This window comes from Gekko japonicus, unplaced genomic scaffold, assembly GCF_001447785.1.
Source record: "Gekko japonicus isolate JY-2015 unplaced genomic scaffold, Gekko_japonicus_V1.1 scaffold40, whole genome shotgun sequence".
Lineage (NCBI taxonomy): Eukaryota > Metazoa > Chordata > Lepidosauria > Squamata > Gekkonidae > Gekko > Gekko japonicus.
Window position 1 is genome coordinate 224,783 of NW_015172554.1, and position 20,094 is coordinate 244,876.

Consider the following 20,094-nt stretch of genomic DNA (forward strand, 5'->3'; position numbering starts at 1 on the left):
CACCAGGTGAAGCTCAGCAGCCATCAGGCCCATTGCCAACTCCCAACAGACCTTGGGAGGTGATTTCCATGGATTTTATTACTGATCTGCCGTTGAGCAGTGGGAAAACAGTGATTTGGGTGATTGTGGACATGTTTTCAAAACAGGCACATTTTGTTCCATTCTCTTCTCTGCCAACTGCAAAAGCCTTGGCGAAGGCTTTCCTGTCACATGTAATAAAATTGCATATGTTGCCTAGGAAGGTGGTATCCGACAGGGGGACACAATTCGTTTCCATATTCTGGACTGAGGTCATGAAATTATTGGGGGTGGAGAGGGGGCTCAGTAGTGCCTATCACCCAGAAACGGATGGACAGACAGAACGAGTGAACCAAACATTGGAACAATATCTTCGATGCTTCACCAATTATCAACAATCTGACTGGTGTGAGCTGTTACCTTTGGCTGAGTATTGTTATAACAATGCTTTTCATGTCTCCATTGGAATGTCTCCCTTTAAAGCGGTATATGGCTATGACAGTCCACCTCTCCCAATGTTGCAAGGGGGGGATCTTGTGGGGGAGGGGGATGCACATGCTTGGTGTAAAACGTTGCAGGAGGCCTGGCCGTCTCTTTGTAAGACATTAAACGAGGCCAAGGCAGCCTACAAGAAACAGGCGGACAGAGGTAGGGTGGAGGGTTGGGCTCTGAAGCCTGGTGATAAGGTGTATGTCTCTACAAAAAATATCAAAATGTTGAGACCAAGCAGGAAATTAGGTTGGAAGTACATCGGCCCGTTTGAAGTCAAGAGGGTCATCAATGATGTGGCGGTTGATGTGATTTTACCAAAGAATTTGAGGGCTTTACATTCTGTATTTCATTTCAGCCTCCTGAAAAAGGACACGGGGTCCTCGGAGTGGCGGGAAACACACACCTCGCCTTTACCTGTATTGTTGGATGGTCAAGAACATTATGAAATCAAATGTATTCTGGATTCGAAATGTAAACGGGGAAAGTTGTATTATCTGGTTGAGTGGAAAGACTTTGGGCCCCAGCACCGGGAATGGGTGGAAGAAGGGGATATTCGGGCCCCTTACATGATCAGACGGTTTCATCGGCAGTTCCCGGACAAACCGGGAGGTCTCCCGGACTGACCGGGAGATCCTCCCGGAATGGCCGGGAGATTCCGGGAGAAGTGGGAAAGGAGTTTGGAGAGGGCAGAATGTCAGCAAGCTGTCATGGTTGATCCTTTGTATATATGCTTCACATGTTAGGACCTCTTAACCTGCATTGCTTTCTGTATTAACTCATATGTTGATAGTTGTTGCCTAGTGACCCTTGCGCATGCTCATAAACGGCAAGCTTGTTAGCGAAACGCATAAACACTTCAAGGGCAGGTGGGAGATAAGGGAGGACGCTTATGTCTACTGCTATCGCTCAGAGCCTGGGAAGTACGATGTTTTGGAATCTCCAGGCCGTTACGATTCCCATTATTTTGGCGCTGTTCTTCCCGGGCGGGAAAGTATCTCATTGGTATAGAGTCTGTTTGAACTTTGTTCATGTTACCTGCTTGATGTATTGCACGCCATTCTAAACAGAAATCTTGTTAGTGACACATCTTTTAATAAAGTCATCCTCGTGACTGAGAAGTGGCTCGTTGATTGATGGTACCCTTACACATAGGCTTCACAGTTTGTGCTTTTCCCACATCCAAAATGCAAGATGGGTGGAAGATGTCTGTAGAACAAAAGCACAGAAGAGCAGAGCCCTGCAGACAATGTTCACATGGCTGTTGAATTCATACCCATCCTACAGCTTCTATAACCACCATCATGAGAAGCATGAAAACCATCAGCAACAACTCAGAACCTCCAAATCCCTCACCCTCCTTACCTTGCGGTGCAGGAGCTGTGCTTGGGGTCCCCCGCCACCTTCAATTTCATAGCGGACACTGTTGAAGAGCGCAACTCCATATTGCTCCTCATAGAACCGAGCGAAATCTGCAAGAACTTTGCCAGTCTTCTCTGCAAGAAGAAAAAAGAGAGATGACTGCTAAGATGGAGATACTGCTTCAAAAGAAAAAGATCTAATTATTGGCAGTAATACCAAATAGTATTGGCAAAAATCCACAGTTACGTCATCCACTGCTAGTTTTGCCATCTAGTTTGAACACATCACAATCAAGGAGTCCTGATGGATCGGCTCAAGGGTCTATCTGATCCAACATCCTGTTATAATTAATCTAGATGCCTCCAGAAAGCACATAAGCAGAGCATAAAGTCAATAGCCCTCTCCTAGTCTTCTTACCAGCAACTGGCTTTTAGGGGGTATACTTAAACACGCACAAAACTGCCTTCTACTGAATCAGACCACTGTTCCATCAAAATCACTACTGTCTACTCAGACTGACAGAAGCTCTCCAGGGTCTCAGGCTGAGGTCTTTTACATCACGTACAACCTGACCCTTATAACTGGAAATGCTGGGGATTGAACCTGGGACCTTCTGTGTGCAAAGCAGATGCTCTACCACTGAGCCATGGCCTGTCCCCACTTCTACTAAACACAGAAAGGTCTACTCTATCATTGCTAACAGCAGTTGACAAACCACTCTTCCATGAATTGGTTTCATCCCCCTTTTAAAGCCTCCTAAACTAGAGAGGCTAAACCCACATCCTGCAATGAAGGATTCCAGAAAGGAAGGTTATACGAAGCAGTCTTTCTTGCCTAATGAACCTACTGCTGAGCAATAGTCTGCCTTCTGGTACGGAAGGGTGTCAGTTCCTGTACTATGAAGCACTTAATGGCAACAGCAGCCCACTTAGCCAATGTAGCTAGCCTGGTGGCACTTTGTTTATGAGACAGGGTGGTGTCTTGGTGGCAGGATGCATGGTTTACATGCAGAAGGACCCAAGTTCAATTCCAAGCATCTCCAATTAGACATATCTCAGGAAGGTGGTGTTAGGAAAGGCCTCTCTCTGCTGAAGATCCCGGAGAGTTGGAGTTGGAAACACTAAGCCAGGGGGACCAATTGATTGATTTGGTACAAGGCAATTCACCTGTTCAGCCCAAAAGTTAACATCACTAATCCCTGGATGCTGGGCGTTTGTTTACCAGGTGCTCTTAGACACACACCATTGGGGTCACTTCCCTTTTGAGAGAACACACAAAAACAAGGAAGCCACCCGCACTGTGGAAGGAGGCCATCAGCGCCTTTGCAGTCAAATATTTATTTCAGCGTCAGAAGATGCCAAATCCTCATGGGCATGCTGGACAAATCTTTCTGCAGCTCATGACTGTTGACATAGGCATGAAAAGCCTTATGACTTTGGGTGCAGTGCCCTAGGAATCTCAGATGATCATTTTGAAAAAAGAAAAGAAAAGTTCTCTTTAGGCTCCATGACATTTCCTTGTTTTTACATTTGGGACTCCTCTATGAAGTCAAGCAGGGCAGGTTATGTTAATGGAAGCTTTGAAGAGCCAGAAACTGGAATTCAGACTTTGGATCACCATTTCCCCAAATTTCTGACCACTTCCACTGTCCAAATGGGAGGCACCCTTTGGCCTGCATCTCTGTGTAAGCTGCTGATCAAAACGCATCTTCCAATTAGGAGGATGCAAGCTAAGAGCAAGAACTCACACAGAATGCAAGAAGCAGCCTCTTCTCAGAGTGGCTGTTCTCCTGCATGTCTTCCTCAGGAATGAATGTGATTGAATTGCAGCCAGTACAAAGACATGGCAGAACTACCCATTGCTAATGCAAGTATACTACCAAGAAGGCAAGTCCAGATCAGTGACTCATGCAGAGACATAATGGGGGAAATCTTCTTTGAAAGCAGCTAATTCTGCTGCAACAGGAGTAAATAAATCATGCCTAATAGGGTATAGGAGGTGGCCTGATCCACGGCCGGCACAGGTAGATTAGAAGGAGACAGCACTTTAGCAGTAAATCACAGAGAGATGGAACAGTCGGCATGCTCTGTGGGTTTGGGCTCTCAGAGGAGCTTCTCTTCATTTAATTAAAGTATTTCTCAGAGTACACCAACACCTTCTTGGTCACAAGAGAGCACTCACCACAGCTTCAGCAACTGGCACGCACTAAAATTAAGCACAGTCTGGACTGAATGCTGAACACCACAATGGGAATAATTCTTCCATCAACTATATGTGAGTCAATCGCAAAATTGCAGTGGGGTCCAGGGCAGCTTCCAGATGTTGCCAACCCTCTCCCTATCAGCAAAATGCCCCCAGGATCTCCCACTACCGCCAGGGGGATCTTTACCATTTGGGGATCCTGCAACCTCAACCTGCAGCAGCCCGTACTGCCACTTAGTCTGGGAGATGGGATGCCTGTGCCTCCTTCCCTTTTTCCCAGAAGCAGACAGAGAGATCCAAACAGCTATCACTCCACCCATCCATCACTCTGATTGAGGGAAGCCCAGAATCCCTCTTGTAACCCAGGGGCTGCAGCAGCTGCATACCCCCCCCCCCGGGGCAGCAGTGGGCCACTGGCAGCCAATCAGATGAACACATGAAGCTGCCTTATACTGAATCAGACCTTTGGTCCATCAAGATCAGCATTGTCTACTCAAACTGGCAGCACTCCTCCAAGGTCTCAGCCAGAGGTCTTTCCCATCACTTACTACTTGATCCTTTTGCCTGGAGCTGCTGGGGATTGAACATGGGAACTTCTGCATGCAAAGCAGATGCTCTCTCCCACTGAGCCACGGCCCCTCCCACGGGTATGAGCCCCTGAAGTTGGGTCTGATCGTCCTAATCCACCAGGAAGTTTTCCTGCCTGAAGTGAACAAAACTTGTTCAAGGATATTCCTGTACACGCATCAACAGAAAACCCCAGTAGATCACACCAGTTGCAATAACTGCTGCTTCCTGGCTCGTTCAGCAGAGCTCCAAACCTAGATTGGCTCTGACAAGATGCAGCTTTTAGGGAACCCATTCAGAGAGAAGCTCCCCTCTCCATTCCGCACCAAGGCTCCTCAAGATTCCAATGCAGACAGAAACATAAAATGATAAATGATAAAAATGTCTTGCTATAGGTCCTTCCTCTCCCGGAGTTCCTCCCAGGAGGGATTTTAAAACGCTTTGCTAATGATTTCAGGCAGATTAATGTTTCCTGCAGATAAGAACAATATGGAATTGGGAGGAGGCTGTAGAGAGGACCTCCAAGCAGTTTAAAGAAAGCCGGCAATGTCCTGGAAGCATCACATGTACACAAAAGAAACTGTGGGGACCAAACCACTTGCAAATGTCCTGCCTCCTGCTCATTTCCCACCATGTGCTACAGTTCCTAGTTAGAGTGCTGGTTCAGCCAGGGAAGGTAAAGGCAAAGGTTCCCTTGCTCGAAAGCCAGTCGAATCCGACTCTAGGGTTGCGGTGCTCATCTCCGTTTCAAAGCCGAAGAGCCAGCGCTGTCCGAAGACGTTTCCGTGGTCATGTGGCCGGCATGACTAAACACCAAGGCACAAGGAATGCTGTTACCTTCCCACCGAAGTGGTACCTATTTATCTACTTGCAATTTCTTGCTCTCAAACTGCTAGGTTGGCAGGAGCTGGAACTAGGGACGGGAGCTCACTCCGTCATGTGGTCAGCCAGGGAAACTTGGGCTTAAATCCACTCTCACCCACAAAGCTTGCAGATGGCTTTGGGCTAGTCACCACAGGGTTATTGTGAGGATAAAGGTGGGGCAAAATGTGCTCTCTGGACAAAGAGTGGGCTAAAAACAAAGTTATCTTGCCAAGCAGAGGCTGAATCATGGTAGCTTGCAAAGCATGGTCAAGAAGTGCTAGGCGGGGTGGGTGGGGGCTGTTCCAGAAAGAGAAGGAGAAAAGGCAGTACCCATTGTTAAGACCGGCTCCAGGTTTTCAGGAAGCCAAGCCAGAGGAGCCCCTCTTTCAAAAAGATATTCACAGGCTCCAGAGGCAGGCAACTGTCTGTGCCGAGCCTCTTGAATGACTTTCTCTTTTTTTTGCACAAAAGGTACACAGCGGATTGGAAGCAAAACTGAAGTCTGTAGTACAACATGAAGAGGGGAAAGGATGTTGTACCAGCAGAAGGCAGTCACAAGAACTCACTCAAAAATTGTGATTTGGCCTGGCAGTACTCCACTCATTTGGAGCATCCCACTTATCACATAAGTCAGCTGAAGCCTCTTTCTCAGACTGGTCTGTTTACATCGGGGGTGCTCCATTTCAGCCCACAAATGCAAGCCAACATGGCTGAACATGTAAAAACATTAAAATATCCCTGCTCATAGAAGGCTAGAGCACTGGAAAGTTATGCTAGAGGCTCCATGCTAATGTTCTATGTGCAGGGCTTGGAGGGGGGGGGGAGTTGAAGGCCATTCAATTGTGTCAGCCCCCACCTTAAGAGACAAGCTCAGATCGAGGCTGAGGCTCAGTAAAGATTGAGGCCAAGACACACACTGCACCCTGCGGTTTGCCCTATGCACCCCTGAAACCCTTACTAGAAAAAAGTCAGTCTCCCAAACAAAGGCATGAATTAATGCAGAAGAAATCATTAAGGACACACATACTATTTATCAACGGCACTGTTTTCCCCCAGCCACCTCTCTCACTCCAGACCAAATCACTCGCCTATGGAGGCATTGCCACCACACAATTACAGAACTTTTGGGGCCACACACATTCAGTGAGGCCTCAGATCTCACTGTAGCAGTGCTTCGGGCACGATAGGGATGAAAGAACAAGAAGAGATCACCTAGGCAGAGGTATGAAGCCCGTTGCAAGGTTTCTTACCATCAGGCATTCCAGGTCAACTAGATCAGATGTCCATGCAGGATTACAGTAACATTCTTACCAGATATCAGGAGGACAGATTTAGGAAAACAAGGAGCTGCCTTATCTAACCAGGTCAACTTCTGGCCTACCTAAAATAGAGCGGTGGGAGGGGAGGCCATAAGATACCTAGGGGAGAAAAGTAGTGTATAAAATATCTTAATAAGTAAGTGTGACAGTTTTCCAATAATATTGTTTGTAAAAAGCTTCTTTTGAGAAGGGGGAGAGAACACTGAAGCCCAAAGTGCAATGCTCCATCTAAGCTGTGGAGTCTTGTGAGCAAAAATTCTACTTTGTGAGCTATTGGCCTTAAAGTCGTGGGCGAACAATTTGGCTACTGCATAAATGAGTTTGCTCTGGAGCCATCCTTCCTGAGCGAAGACAAAAATGTGTGAGCTGGAGGCTAAAAACATGTGAGCTAGCTCACAGTAACTCAGCTTAGAGGGAACACTGCCCAAGTGCATGTGAGGGTCAGAACCCAGCAGCATAGGGCCCCAGAAGTAGAGAAACGTGCTAGTGAACAGGCATACGATGAACAGCAATTGTTTTGCAGAAACTAAACGCAGAGGCTCATCCCTATTTGCAGTACATACAGTGGGTGAGTAATGCTGCAGACGTGCCCTGAGCACAGACTATGGAACATGATTCTGGGGCAGTGATAGGGTTGCCAAGTCCTACATTGCCTGGAGTGGGGGGATTTAGGGGAGCATTCTTGGTGGGTGAGGACATCACCCAGAAGTGACATTGCACTGGGAACATCACGCAGGAGAAACTCTGGTATTTGGACAAACTCTATGGTTTTTCTGCCTCAAAACCATAGAGTTTGTCCAAATACCAGAGTGTCCCCATGTAATGATCTCATTTCCAGGTGCCATCATCATCACATCAGGGACATTGCATGGCAACATCCCTGTTTGGGGGTGGGGCTTCCCTGCCAGCCAACTGGCCAGTGTCGGTCTGAAACCTTGAAAATCGGAATTTTCCCCAGCATCACTGGGGGAATAGCAGCCTTAGGCAGTGATGCTCTGATTCTTGGTCCTTGGGGAACAACAGTGGGAAGGCTTCTGGAGTTCTTGCCTCATTAGTGGACCTCGTGATGGCCACTGTGTGACACAGAGTATTGGACTGGACAGGCCATTGGCCTGATTCAACATCACTTCTCTTATGTTCTAATGCATTGTATAAGCCAATGCTGAAGCCCGGATGTTTTAGGATCCCCTCCTGATGCACCTGACAGCACTTTGTGAGCAAGCAGGGCACACATTGCAAGTACCTGACGGTCTGAAGCTAGAACCTAGCCTAGTCCCTAGCTTCACGGGACTTCCCACTCCATCTAGTTCAGTATCATCTTCTCTAAGGGATAGTACTCTAGTCTATTGTACACAACATCTCCCCTTTTTACCATGATGTTTTTATTTGACTCAAAGCATTTCTATGCCACCTTTCAACCCAATCCAAGGTCCCCAAGGTGGCAAGCATTAAAATATTGAAATATTTCAAACATTAAAAAGAACATACAGGGAGCAGTGGCGCAGGCAGTAAGAATGCCTGCTATAACATCAACGAACAGCCACTATGGCTGTTTGAGACCCACCACGGCCGGAGTGAGCTCCCTAGTCCTAGCTCCCGCCCACCCAGCAGTTCGAAAGCATTAATATCTAGCAAGTAGATAAATGGGTACCTGCCCTAGGTGGCAGGGGGCACCCTCCTCTAGTGGGGCGTGCAGCAGAGGCATAGGCGGTGGCGGCAATGGAGCGGCGATGGCGGAGTGGCAGGTGGAGTGATGGAGTGGCGGAGTGATGGAGTGGCGGAGTGATGGAGTGGCGGAGGAGTGCCCTGCGAGCGTAGCGTGAGCGGCTGAATCCGGCAGAGGCGGAGCCACTGAGGTGCGGCGGCGTGTCGGCGCAGCAAGATGGAGCCGAAAAGGACGATGGTTGGCGCTGCGGCGGTCGCGGGGTCGTGCACTGGAGGAGCCCGCCGGAGGAAGCCACGGAACAGGAAGAAATCTGCCCCAGGACACTGGAAGTGGAGCGCCGACATCCGAGGCTGCCGGAAGAAGCCAGACTCCAACAACAAGCCCTGCTGCCGGGTGCTGGTAGGAAGTCACCCCCCGTATAACTGTGGCCTTAGTTAGGAACCAATGATTGTGTGTAAGCTGCTCAGAGACCCTTCGGGGTTCGAGCGGGATATAAATTGAATGATAAATAAACATTTAAAATACAAATATCAAGCCTGAACTCTCCCCTAGAAGATAAAATGACTAAACTGAGGTTATCGTACTCTGGTCACATTATGAGAAGACAAGAGTCACTGGAAAAGTCAATAATGCTAGGAAAAGTTGAAGTCAGGTGGAAAAGGGGAAGACCCAACAGGAGTTGGATTGACTCCATCAAGGAAGCCACGGCTCTCAGTTTGGAAGACCCGAGCAAGGCTGTTGTTGATGATGATGGTGATGTTTTGGAGCACGTTATCAGGTCACCATGGGTTGGAAGCAACTTGATGGCACTTAATACACACAAAACTATTTTGAACAGCACACATAAACCCATAAACACATAACCAGAGAGGAAGAATAGATTCAGGTGCGTAGCCGTGTTGGTCTGAAGCAGCAGAACAAACTTTGGGTCCAGGGGCACCTTTAAGACCAACAAAGTTGTATTCAAGGCATAAGCTTCTGTGTGCATGCACACTTCTTCAGATACAATGAAATGGAAATTCCCAGTCCATACATATAGGTAGAGGGTGAGAAGTAAATTACCATACAGCATAATGAAGATATTTAACAGATTCAAGGACCAAACAGGAATAATAAAGTAGGGTGATTTCCCACAAGCGCTGCTCCACGCTCACTCTTCTCTTTGGCCCGATGGTACGTGTCAATTTCACACAAGCTGCTGCGCGACAGCATTTTGCCCCGCAGCTTCGTGCGATTTCCCCTGCGTCTACTGAATCCTGCTTTTTGAGGATTGAGTGGACGTGGGGAAAATCGCAGGAAGCTGCAGGGCAAAATGCGGCCGTGCAGCAGCTTGTGTGAAATTGACACGTACCATCAGGGCAAAAGGGAGGAGTGAGCGCGGAGCAGCGCTTGTGGGAATCACCCTTAGTTTGCATAGTTGCCATTTGATTAGATTTAATTCCGAGGGAAACATAGTGAAGGAAATAATGTCAAAATTGGAGACTGATGGGCAGATGTTTCTTTAATTGTGGAATGATAATAAGGCTCTATCTCTGTAACCCCTTTTCTTCATTATGGTACTTATACCAGTTTTCATTTGCATAGTCTTCCAGTAGTATGACCCCAGCCCTATTACATTGTTTGTTGGAGGTCTGTGTGGTCTGATTGAACTACTTTCCAGATCCGCCATGAGTCTCAGAGAGAAAAGGTGGACTAGGAATGATCCTCCTCCTGTCAGAGCTGCTGCAAGTGCACGTGGCAAGAGGACAAAGCAAGGTCACCCAGTGGTGGAAACATGAAAATGCTTTATATTGAATCAGAACCTTGGTCCATCAAAGTCAATATTGTCTAATTATTGGCAGCAGCTCTCCAAGGTCTCAGGCAGAAGTCTTTCACGTCACCTACCACCTGGGACCTTCTGCAGGCCAAGCAGATGCTCATCCACTGAGCCACAGCCACTCCCCTGAGGATTAAGGATTCCTCCACACCTTGGACTCCTGACTTGCACCACACAAGCGTATACCTTCCAGTGCCTGCTTGTGCTTCCTGTTCAGGCTCTCTGACCCTTTCTAGACATTACAGAGTCCCCGAGCTTGTGCTGGTGATGCACCATGTAAAAAAGTGAGTTCCCAGCCGGGAACTCCCTTAAACTGAGCCACAGGGCCTGGATTCTGGTCAGGACCAATGCTCCCTCTAAGATGTGGAGCAAAAATTCTAATTTGTGACCTACTGGCGTTAAAGTTGTGAGTGAGCGATCTGGCTACTGCATAAATTAGCTTGCTCTGAACATAAGAACATAAGAGATGCCAATGTTGGATCAGGCCAAAGGCCCATCCAGACCAACACTCTGTATCACACAGTGGCCAGAAATACCAGGTGCCATCAGGAGGTCCACCAGTGGGGCCAGGACACTAGAAGCCCTCCCACTGTTGCCCCCCCCCCAAGCACCAAGAATACAGAGTATCCCTTGCCCCAGAGTCCCTATCTATACCTTGTGGCTAATAGCCACTGATGGACCTCTGCTCCATATGCTTATCTGGAGCCATCTTTCCTGAGCGAAGACAAAGATGTGTGAGCCAGAGGCTAAAAAGGTGTGAGCTAGCTCACACAAACTCAGCTTAGAGGGAACACTAGTCAGGACTGTCAGAAACCTGCCCTAGGTCTATGTGTGTTTACACGCATGTAGCGTGTATCTGTACAGCAAATGCAAATCCTGACCCCCACCTACTTCATGCAGGGGAATCTGACTCCACAGACTGAATGGTTATGTACATAAACAGCAGTATTATAGTTATGCGCTAATCTAAAACACTAACATCCTCATTCTATCCCGCACTCAAACCACCAAGGCTAGGCTCAGATATCGCAGCAGACCATGCAGTCTCATTCCATCCTTCCTGCACAAAATGAGTCTGCAGCTCATTCCATCCTTCCTGCACAAAAGCAGAGACCTCTACTAAGATAAGCAATAGTTTACCACTACATTCGAACCAGCAAACTGTGGTTTACAGGATTTGCCTTGCAGAGCAGGATTCTGAGGCATAGTCGGTTCCCGGGTTAGAACCCTGGCTGGCCAGGCAAATCATGTCAACCAGAGTTTGTGAAAATGCCAGTTAGTGACATGGCAGGCTATAGCACAGGGCAGGTTTGGAAACCAGACAAAGGATGGTGGGTGCCGCCACAAAATGGCTGCCGGAAGAGGTGGAGCCAATTGCAAGCTGTCAGGGAGTGAGGCTAGGCATGATTCTAATAGCAACTCTTAACTTTTCAGGCAGAAGCTCTGTTTAACAGAGGCCTTTTAAAATGAACATTTTGCTTTAAAATATTTTCTCGCATGCCTTCAGTCACGCAGTGAAGATTCTTGGCTGTGTTGGCAGCTGCTGTCAAAGCAACATTTTTTTAAAAAAAATCTTCACAGCCAAGCAGCTCTCCACTGGAGAAGTAGAGGTCCTGCTCAGCAAGAGACCCATTGGGACTTGCCCCCTTTCTAAAAACACTTGGGCACCAGGGAAAGGTTTCATACGTGCCACGGGGCCCACGGGCACTATGTTGGAGACCCTGCTAAAGAGAAAGGAATGTGGCAGTCCAAGAATCCCCAGGTTTGTCTTCATAGCATCAACCCACAGTTTGCAATTAGGCTTGAACTGACCTTAAGTGTGGACATGATCCCTATTTCCATAAGCATTTTAATGAAAGAGGAAGGGGGGGAGAGAGAGAGGAATCCATCCCAACTGTGAACACTATGGGAGACCAGAGCATGCTGAAACAAACTAATCCACATGAAGTCAACTTGAACCAGCAACCCTAGCAACCATCCGTTCTGCTTTGGGGGAGTGAGGGGGAAGAGAGCCCAGGTCGTTAGTCATAGTTCCTTTTCTTTCTCTGTTGGCCTCACAAAAGCGCATTTTCCAATGACAGCAGAGGATGATTCATAGCTCAGAAGCGAAAACCATGCTGGGTGTAAAGGCCAAGAGAAAGCCTTGGTCCACCTCCAGCACCACTTACGCAACAGCAGCCAAACACTGCACAACCCCCCAGAGGGATGCCTTCGGGAAATGTGTATTCCCTGCCCGGCACTTGAGAAAAGTAGGGACTCATCTATGGAGTTAAAAACCTACAGGCATCTTGCAAGAGAGACTTTAATAATATGTACTCTCATTTCCCACCCCCTGCTGTAACATAGGTTTATTTAGTGCCGACAGTCAAAGGCTGCTGCCATATTAACATCAGACAGACAGAAATTAAGAAGAAAATACAATGGCAATACATAACTTACAAATACAAGAACGGGGGTGGGGGGTGGGGGTAAAGTTCCAGTTTCCTTCCCACGAAACAAATTAAACCACAATGAGTTTTGAGCAATTTACTACCAGGTCCAGACACAATTTTTTTACTCTGCCAATGCATAAAAAGAAGCATGTGGATAGGGTCTGTGCCAGATAATACATCAGCCACTTTGGGTGTCCACTGTCCACTAGGGGCAAAAGGTGGGTTATGTCAACCTGGCCTCTTCTTGGGCTTGGTTGCCATGGAGCCGTGGGGGGTAAGAACAAGAAAGTAAACTTTCATTTCTGGCCACTATGCTGTTATCTGTCTTGACTTAGTCATGTAACCTTGAGACCTAACTGTCTCTGGTATCCTCTTTCCCCTGAGAATTTCATGCCGTTAGTTAGGCAGGCTTTTTAGCTTAGGTGCGATTGGCCAAGAGCCATCAATGTCTTGTTTGATTTTAGCATAATTGCTTGCTTCACACGCTTGATCTCAGTTCTAACGAAGAATTGTTAAGAGTCTGGATCCTATCAATGTCTCAAGAAACTTTAATTCTTCTGAATGACTGTTATTGGGAACTGATTTCTCCAGGGGCTCTGACAGGTTATAAATCAATAAATTAAAGATAATATTGTAAATTTCTTTCCCCACCTCTGAGCTTGAGTTTAAACAGGCTGAAATAGCTGTAATAAATTTATATCTAGGTTCAGAGCAGAGAGGACACTACAGAGCATGGATGTGGGAGATCACCTAGTTCTAGAGTTCCACAGACAAATTAACCATGATCTCATGTCATCTTTCTTCCAGGCTTACCACATGCCTGGTATAGCTTTCGTTTTGCTCAAGTGAGAAGCAACATTTGTGTGTACACACCCACACATGCCTACAGAATTGCACACCATCATGGACGTTACAGGCTTGCAGATATGTACAGACACAGTCTCACGTGGATGAAGAATGCTCGTTCCAACACATGGTACATCCAGGCTGAACTATACCCTGCTCAGCTTTTCTCCACTTCTGCCTGCAATTTCATTATATGGCTCTACATCAACAGAGTCCGTTTTTCAAACTGGAAGAATGATGAAGATGGACAAAGGTGGGGTGTGGGACAACTCAGGAGCCCTGTGTGCGTGTTTCAAAGCCAGAAGTTAGCTTGTGGCTAATTTTATCCCACCCTTCCTCCAACAAGCTCAGGGTAGCATACGTGGGTTTCTCCCTCCACCTCTTTATCCTCACAACAGCCCAGTGAGGTAGGAGAGGCTGAGCAAGAATAACTGGTCCAAAGTTACCTTATGGTGCTTCATGGTAGAGTGGGAGAATTTGAACCCAAGTCCCTTCTTAGTCCAACACTCTAACTACTATGCAAAAGGGCCTTTTTATTATTCCAGCATGGTCAGGATACAGGCCTCATTGTTCCTAGCAGAGGAGCAGCAGGTAGAACTTGGGATGCCTCCAAAAGGAGGTTGTTTTGCTTTGGTACAACTCCCAACCCTATGCATTGAGACTGCTTTCTTGAACTCTTTTTCATACCTTCCCCAAGAGAAGTCAGACCTGTGTACATGCGATCAAGTTTTTGTTGTTTGCTGTTGTTGCCATCAAGTCACAGCTGACTTACGGCGACCCCCTAGGGTTTTCAAATCAAGAGACATTCAGAGATGGTTTGCCATTGCCTGCCTCTGTGCTGCGACCTTAGTATTCCTTGGAGGTCTCCCATTCAAATACTAGCCAGGGCGACCCTGCTTAGCTTCCGAAATCTAAGGCGATCAGGCTAGTCTGGGCTATGAAATTAACCTGCACCTATCCCCTCAATACCACTTTCTTGCCCCTTTATCATCTTGTACCAATGTTTTAGAATTGCAAGCTAGATTTGCAAGAGACCCACCCTACTCTCCATGAGCTTGGTTTGACACAATAAAGCACTATGACCAGAGCCATCATGCAATTTAAAGGTATTTCCGTTCATTCACAAGCTCACACAAGCACTGTCTGCACACTCAGGCAGTTCTAAAGGGGGCGGGAGAGTATTTTGTCTTGAGAATGCCTCTTCAGAAGGCACCTTCATGGACCTGCTCCACATTTAGAAAACAGCCCAGTCTCCATCTAACTCAGCAACTTACAAACAGTTTAAAAAAATACCTTGATATTAGCCAGCAAAGCCTTGCTGCTCTGATTAATAATAGCAAAGGGAAATTTCAGCCAACTAACAAAGCTCATGGGCCCCAAGACAGACTGGCAATTTTTGTTTCACAGACGCAGATAGGCTCTTGCTGCCTGCCAAGCCACTACCCCCTATATAGAAGGCCCTTCCACTACGTCGTGACGTCATCAAAGGCAGGCATAACATTCCCTGAGCTCTGCAGTTTCCAGCTACTGTCACAAGTGTTTTAACTTGCAGTTTCTCGTGTACCCAACAAGATATTCTCTTGATTCTTTCACTGCAGTATTCCAGACACTTCATACTAGCTTACAGTGTTACTGAGTTCAGTTTCCCTTGCATATTTGAGTGTATGTTTCGTTTATTTTACAAGCATATAATAGGGGAAAGTGGTGGATGTCTGTTGTATGATGGTATTGTCAATTCTCACTCTATTTCAGATTTTTTGGGGGTAGATCAGTTTGCCACAACAAATCCAGAAGGGAACTGGGGGTTCTGCACATCCCCTTCTTCTGCTCAGTATTAAAGCCAGCCTTATAGACTAGAATTTTCAAAGGAAACTTAAAAGCACACTGCTTGCATCAAAGATGACAGAACAACAAATGTGGTTCATCACACGGCTGTCATCCCCACCTTGCATGTGAGCATAGTCAAATAATACTAATAGTTTAATAACTTCTGGTTTTCAGTATTAATTTTTATTTAACATTGACACAGCATGAGATAGTAATATGCACAAACTCATACTTCTCACTTCCGGTTCTGCTCTCTTGTAGCTCCGAGTCTCTTCCTGTTGGCTTCCTGTTGGCTTCAGCCCTTCTTTCAGGGCTTCCTCTTCCTGTTCCAGCACCTCGGAGTATTTTTTTCGTTACACCGGCCTGCTCCTCCCGCGATACAGTTCGTCAGTTTCGGTTTTCGGCTGCGCACATATCTCAATTCCCACCGCAGGAATGTTAAACAATGTTCTTTTTTACTGTTTTAAAGCCTTCAATCAACTATTTTCTTTGCCGGAATCGGATTTCTGGGAATGTTTGGTCATTTCCCGCTCAACTGCTTGTTTCAATTTTTATCTTATCACAGTTCAGGTAAGCGGCACGTTTATTGTTATCTAGCACGATCAAATCGGGTTTCGCATTGCTTCTTTTCACTTACTGTTGTTGCCCATCTTCAAGAGGTCGGCTGGTAGAGAGCTTAAACCGGTAATCCGGCTCGAACGGCCGCTGCAGAGTTGCTTGGCACTTGCCTTCTTCGGGGGAGGGGATCAAAGCATGAAACGGCTCCTTCGGGAGCCGGATCACGCCAACCTCACACTCCCTCTTAGGCGCTGCTGCCTGCTTGTCCCCCCCCCTCACTGGGGAGCGATGCGTTGGGCTAAAAACTGCCCAAGCTGTCAAAAGCGGCCGTCGCTCACTTCGCACAATCGCGAAAGTGTGTCAGTCCACCATCTTAGCCCGACCGGAAGCCTGTATGCTACACATTAACATGAAAAAATTTTACTCACCCGTGACGATGTAGATGGAAACAGCGAAAAGGCATATTTAATCCAGATCTGAAGAACAGGAACTGTTGGGTTTTTTATTTAAAGTTTGTTAGCAGACAAACCTCTACGACTCACAACTAAAGTGGAATGGGGCAGAATGGTCGGTTTCTTGGTCAGAACAAAGAGACAGGAAGAGGCCCATAAAAAAATGCAAACAAATGCTCTCACCTACAGCCTCCTTTTACTGAAGTCTTCAACAGTAAGTCAACTAAATTCAAACTGCCAAATGCTCCTATAAATCTGCTATATTCAACAAAACATTCTTCACTATCTTAACTGCAAACTGCAGACTCTATAACTCGGCTACATGCAACAACACATTTAAAAGGGACCAAAGCAATTAACTGAAATCATTACACCAAACAGCCCTCTGTTTAGCCCACATAAGCACACAGGGAATGTTATGACTACCCTCGTAGCCATAGTGGTGATGTCACAATGTAGTGGAAGGGCTTTCCATCTTTAGGAGGTGGTGGCCAAGCCCAGTAACTAGAGGAGCAGGTTTGTAAGAAAGGATGGCTGCCAATGAAGGAAGGGGAGGGGGAGCCACCGCCCCCTTCTCTCCGCGCCCAAAATCATGTGAAAATGCTCTTTAAATAGCCCCAGAAGTGGCTGAAGGCAGTCAGATGACCTGGCACCGAGGAGTTCGAGAGGGAAAGAACCAGGATGCTGTGGCTGGCTGGTCAGAAGCCGGGGACAAAGACTGCTGCTGGCAGAAGCCAAATGCAGAGGGAAGGAGCAGGGAGCCAGTCGGCTTCCTTCCTGGTTCGAAGCTGAGTGCTAAATCAGTGGGGGTGAAGCTTTCCCAGACAGCCTCCAACAGCCCGATTCTGGGTGCAGGACAGAGGCCAAACATATTCACATCTCAGAGGCCAAGCCTCTAGCTGGCAGGGCAAAGATTATCTTGGGTTTCCAGCTGAGTAGTCTCCCACTGCAGCTTTAAAAATGAAAATAAGAACATAAGAGACACCAATGTTGGATCAGGCCAAAGGCCCATCCAGTCCAACACTCTGTGTCACACAGTGGCCAGAAATACCAGGTGCCATCAGGAGGTCCACCAGTGGGGCCAGGACATTAGAAGCCCTATCACTGTTGACCCCCCCCCAACCACCAAGAAGACAGAGCATCCCTTGCCCCAGAGCCCCTATCTATACCTTGTGGCTAACAGCCACTGATGGACCTCTGTTTCATATATTTATCTAACTCCCTCTTCAAGCTGTCCATGCTTGTAGCCGCCACCACCTCCTGTGGCAGTGAATTCCAAGTGTTAATCACTCTTTGGGTGAAGAAGGACTTCCCTTTATCCGTTCTAACCCGACCGCTCAGCAGTTTCATGGAGTGCCCACGAGTTCTTGTATTGTGAGAAAGGGAGAAAAGTACCTCTTTCTCTACCTGCTCTTTCCCATGCATAATCTTATAAACCTCGATCATGTCACCCATGTAATGTAAATGTAGCTCATTAAAGGCTAACAAATCATGGCATAAGGCAACTTCAAAATTAAATTCAGGTGGGTAGCCATGATGGTCTGAGGCAACAGAAGTCTGAGTCCAGTGGCGCCTTTAAGATCAACAAAGTATAATTCTGGGTATAAGCTTTTCATGTGCACACGAAAGCTTATACCCAGAATTAAACTTTGTTGGTCTTATAGGTGCCACTGGACTCAAAATCTTGTTCAAAATTAAACTTCTGGAATTAGCCAGGGCAATGCTGTCCTGGCCTCCACCAGAGGTTCACTGGAGAGTTTCATTTCCTCCCAGTGTACAAGTGGATCAGCTCCAAACATACGTCAATCCTAGTTCCCATTGTCACCCTCCATCTCCCCCTCACAACCTTTCCCTAAATCCCTTTCAATGGACTCTCAGCTTTTCCTTCACAAACCTGAAAAGAGAAGGTGCAGAGAACAGGTTGCATCTCATTTCCATTTGTGTACAGTTGCCTGCCACTGGGACTGCATCCTGAATTTTAATCACCATGCCCCACACTGGCCAATCATTGTGAGTCTGAAAAATTGGATAAAAACAGCCAAAGAAGCACTTCTTGCAAATGCAAATCCATGCAAATGAATTTTAAAAAGGCCAAATCCACAAAAGGCAGCAAGATTTCTATGATGAATGTAGCTTCCATCCAGGGCCTCAAAGCCTTCCGGAACAGAAGTGCAACTGCAGATATTCTAAAAAGGCCTGCCAAGCAAGTCTCCCAGGGCAAGACGTTCCAAAGAACCTCTCCACAATGGCCCACAACATTTAATAACCTAGGACTGAAGGCATTCCTCAAGATACTATCAAGGAATCCAGGACCTCAGCTAGACATCTCTGGATCTAGTGAGCTGGTGGGGAACAGGTGAGTGGGTTTAGCAGGAAACTGGGTGCCCCACATCAATCTCCTAGGACAGGCAAGTAACAGGAAGACCCTATGTGGTCAGAAAATCCTACTTTCACATTTCTATGACTCCACAGCAACCCCGGCTTGAACATTATTTTTGCCATCATACACTTCCCAAAGTTATATCTAATGGCAGCTTTACAGAACTACACATCAGCATGATGTAACTGCTTTCATTTTGCTTTTTCTATATGCAGGACACAGGAGAAGCCAGAACAGGGGGGGGATGGGGACAAGACATACAACCTAGAAATAGAAGTCTGTTCATTTTCACAGTCCCACTGGATCTTCATGATTTACAAGAAAGATTGTTCACAACACCGACGCGTCATTTTTACTGGGCTGTTCCCACAACGACTCACTTCCAACCTGGTTCCGAGAGAGACTTGCTTGGCTGCCCGCCCAACATGTCCAACAAGTTCTAGAATGGACAAAGCTGAAGACCACAGAGAACATGCACGTATGCATGCCTTCAGTTCAAGTACTAGAAGAAGGGTCGATGTTAACACCTTCAAGACTTTTCCCCTATGTAGCATCCAGCCACAAAGCCAACAGGGACCAAACTTCAGCCATGCCTGGAGCATTCACAATGGAACCAGAGTAGGAGTTCTACAATCACTGAAGGCCTGCTACCCGGCCTCATACTGAGTTACTAAGGGCAATTAAGTGTTCCCTCCTGTACCATTTTCCCTCCTCCCTCCCATTATTCCCCCCACTCACCCACCCATCCCCTCTTTCCTACTGTCGTACATCTTTAATGCTCCCTGCATTTAAGCTCACTGTAATACCATGGCTTGCCCAACACACTCATCCCCTCTGGTGCCATTGAAGCTTGCTGGGTGACCTTGGGCCAGGTCACACTCTCACAGCATAACCTCCCTCACAGCATTGTTGTGATGCTAAAATGAAGAAGAGGAGGAGAATCCTGTAAGCTGCTTGGAGTCCCCCCATTGGGGAGAAAGGCAGGGTGCAGAGAAACTGAATTAATAAAATAAAACAGCCCTTCCCATCTTGGAGACAACTAGCTCTTAACATTACAACTGCCCTACACAGAGTCAGCTTATTGGCCCCTCTAGCCCAGTCTTGCCGATCCTTCTTGGCAGCAGTTCTGTCCCAGGTCTGAGGCAGAGAGGACAGTCTTTCCCCAATACTTGCTACCCAATTTCCAGAGACTGAACCTTGGGGCTTCCACATGCAAAGGGAGTGTTTTGCTACTGGCCAGGAGTCCTTCCTTCTGGCATGCTCGCCTTAAAGAGAAGAGACTGTTGATTATGTCGC

At 47.0% G+C, this 20,094-nt stretch overlaps 1 protein-coding gene across 1 annotated transcript in view; it reads right to left on the reverse strand.

Moving 5' to 3' along the window:
- The window catches only part of FAM129B (family with sequence similarity 129 member B), a 137,770-nt gene that overhangs the window by 78,584 nt on the left and 39,092 nt on the right, over positions 1-20,094 (reverse strand). The window contains exon 2 of the mRNA XM_015421168.1: positions 1,873-2,003. Within this exon, the coding sequence (XP_015276654.1) occupies positions 1,873-2,003 (131 nt within the window). The remainder of the gene's footprint in view (positions 1-1,872; positions 2,004-20,094) is intronic.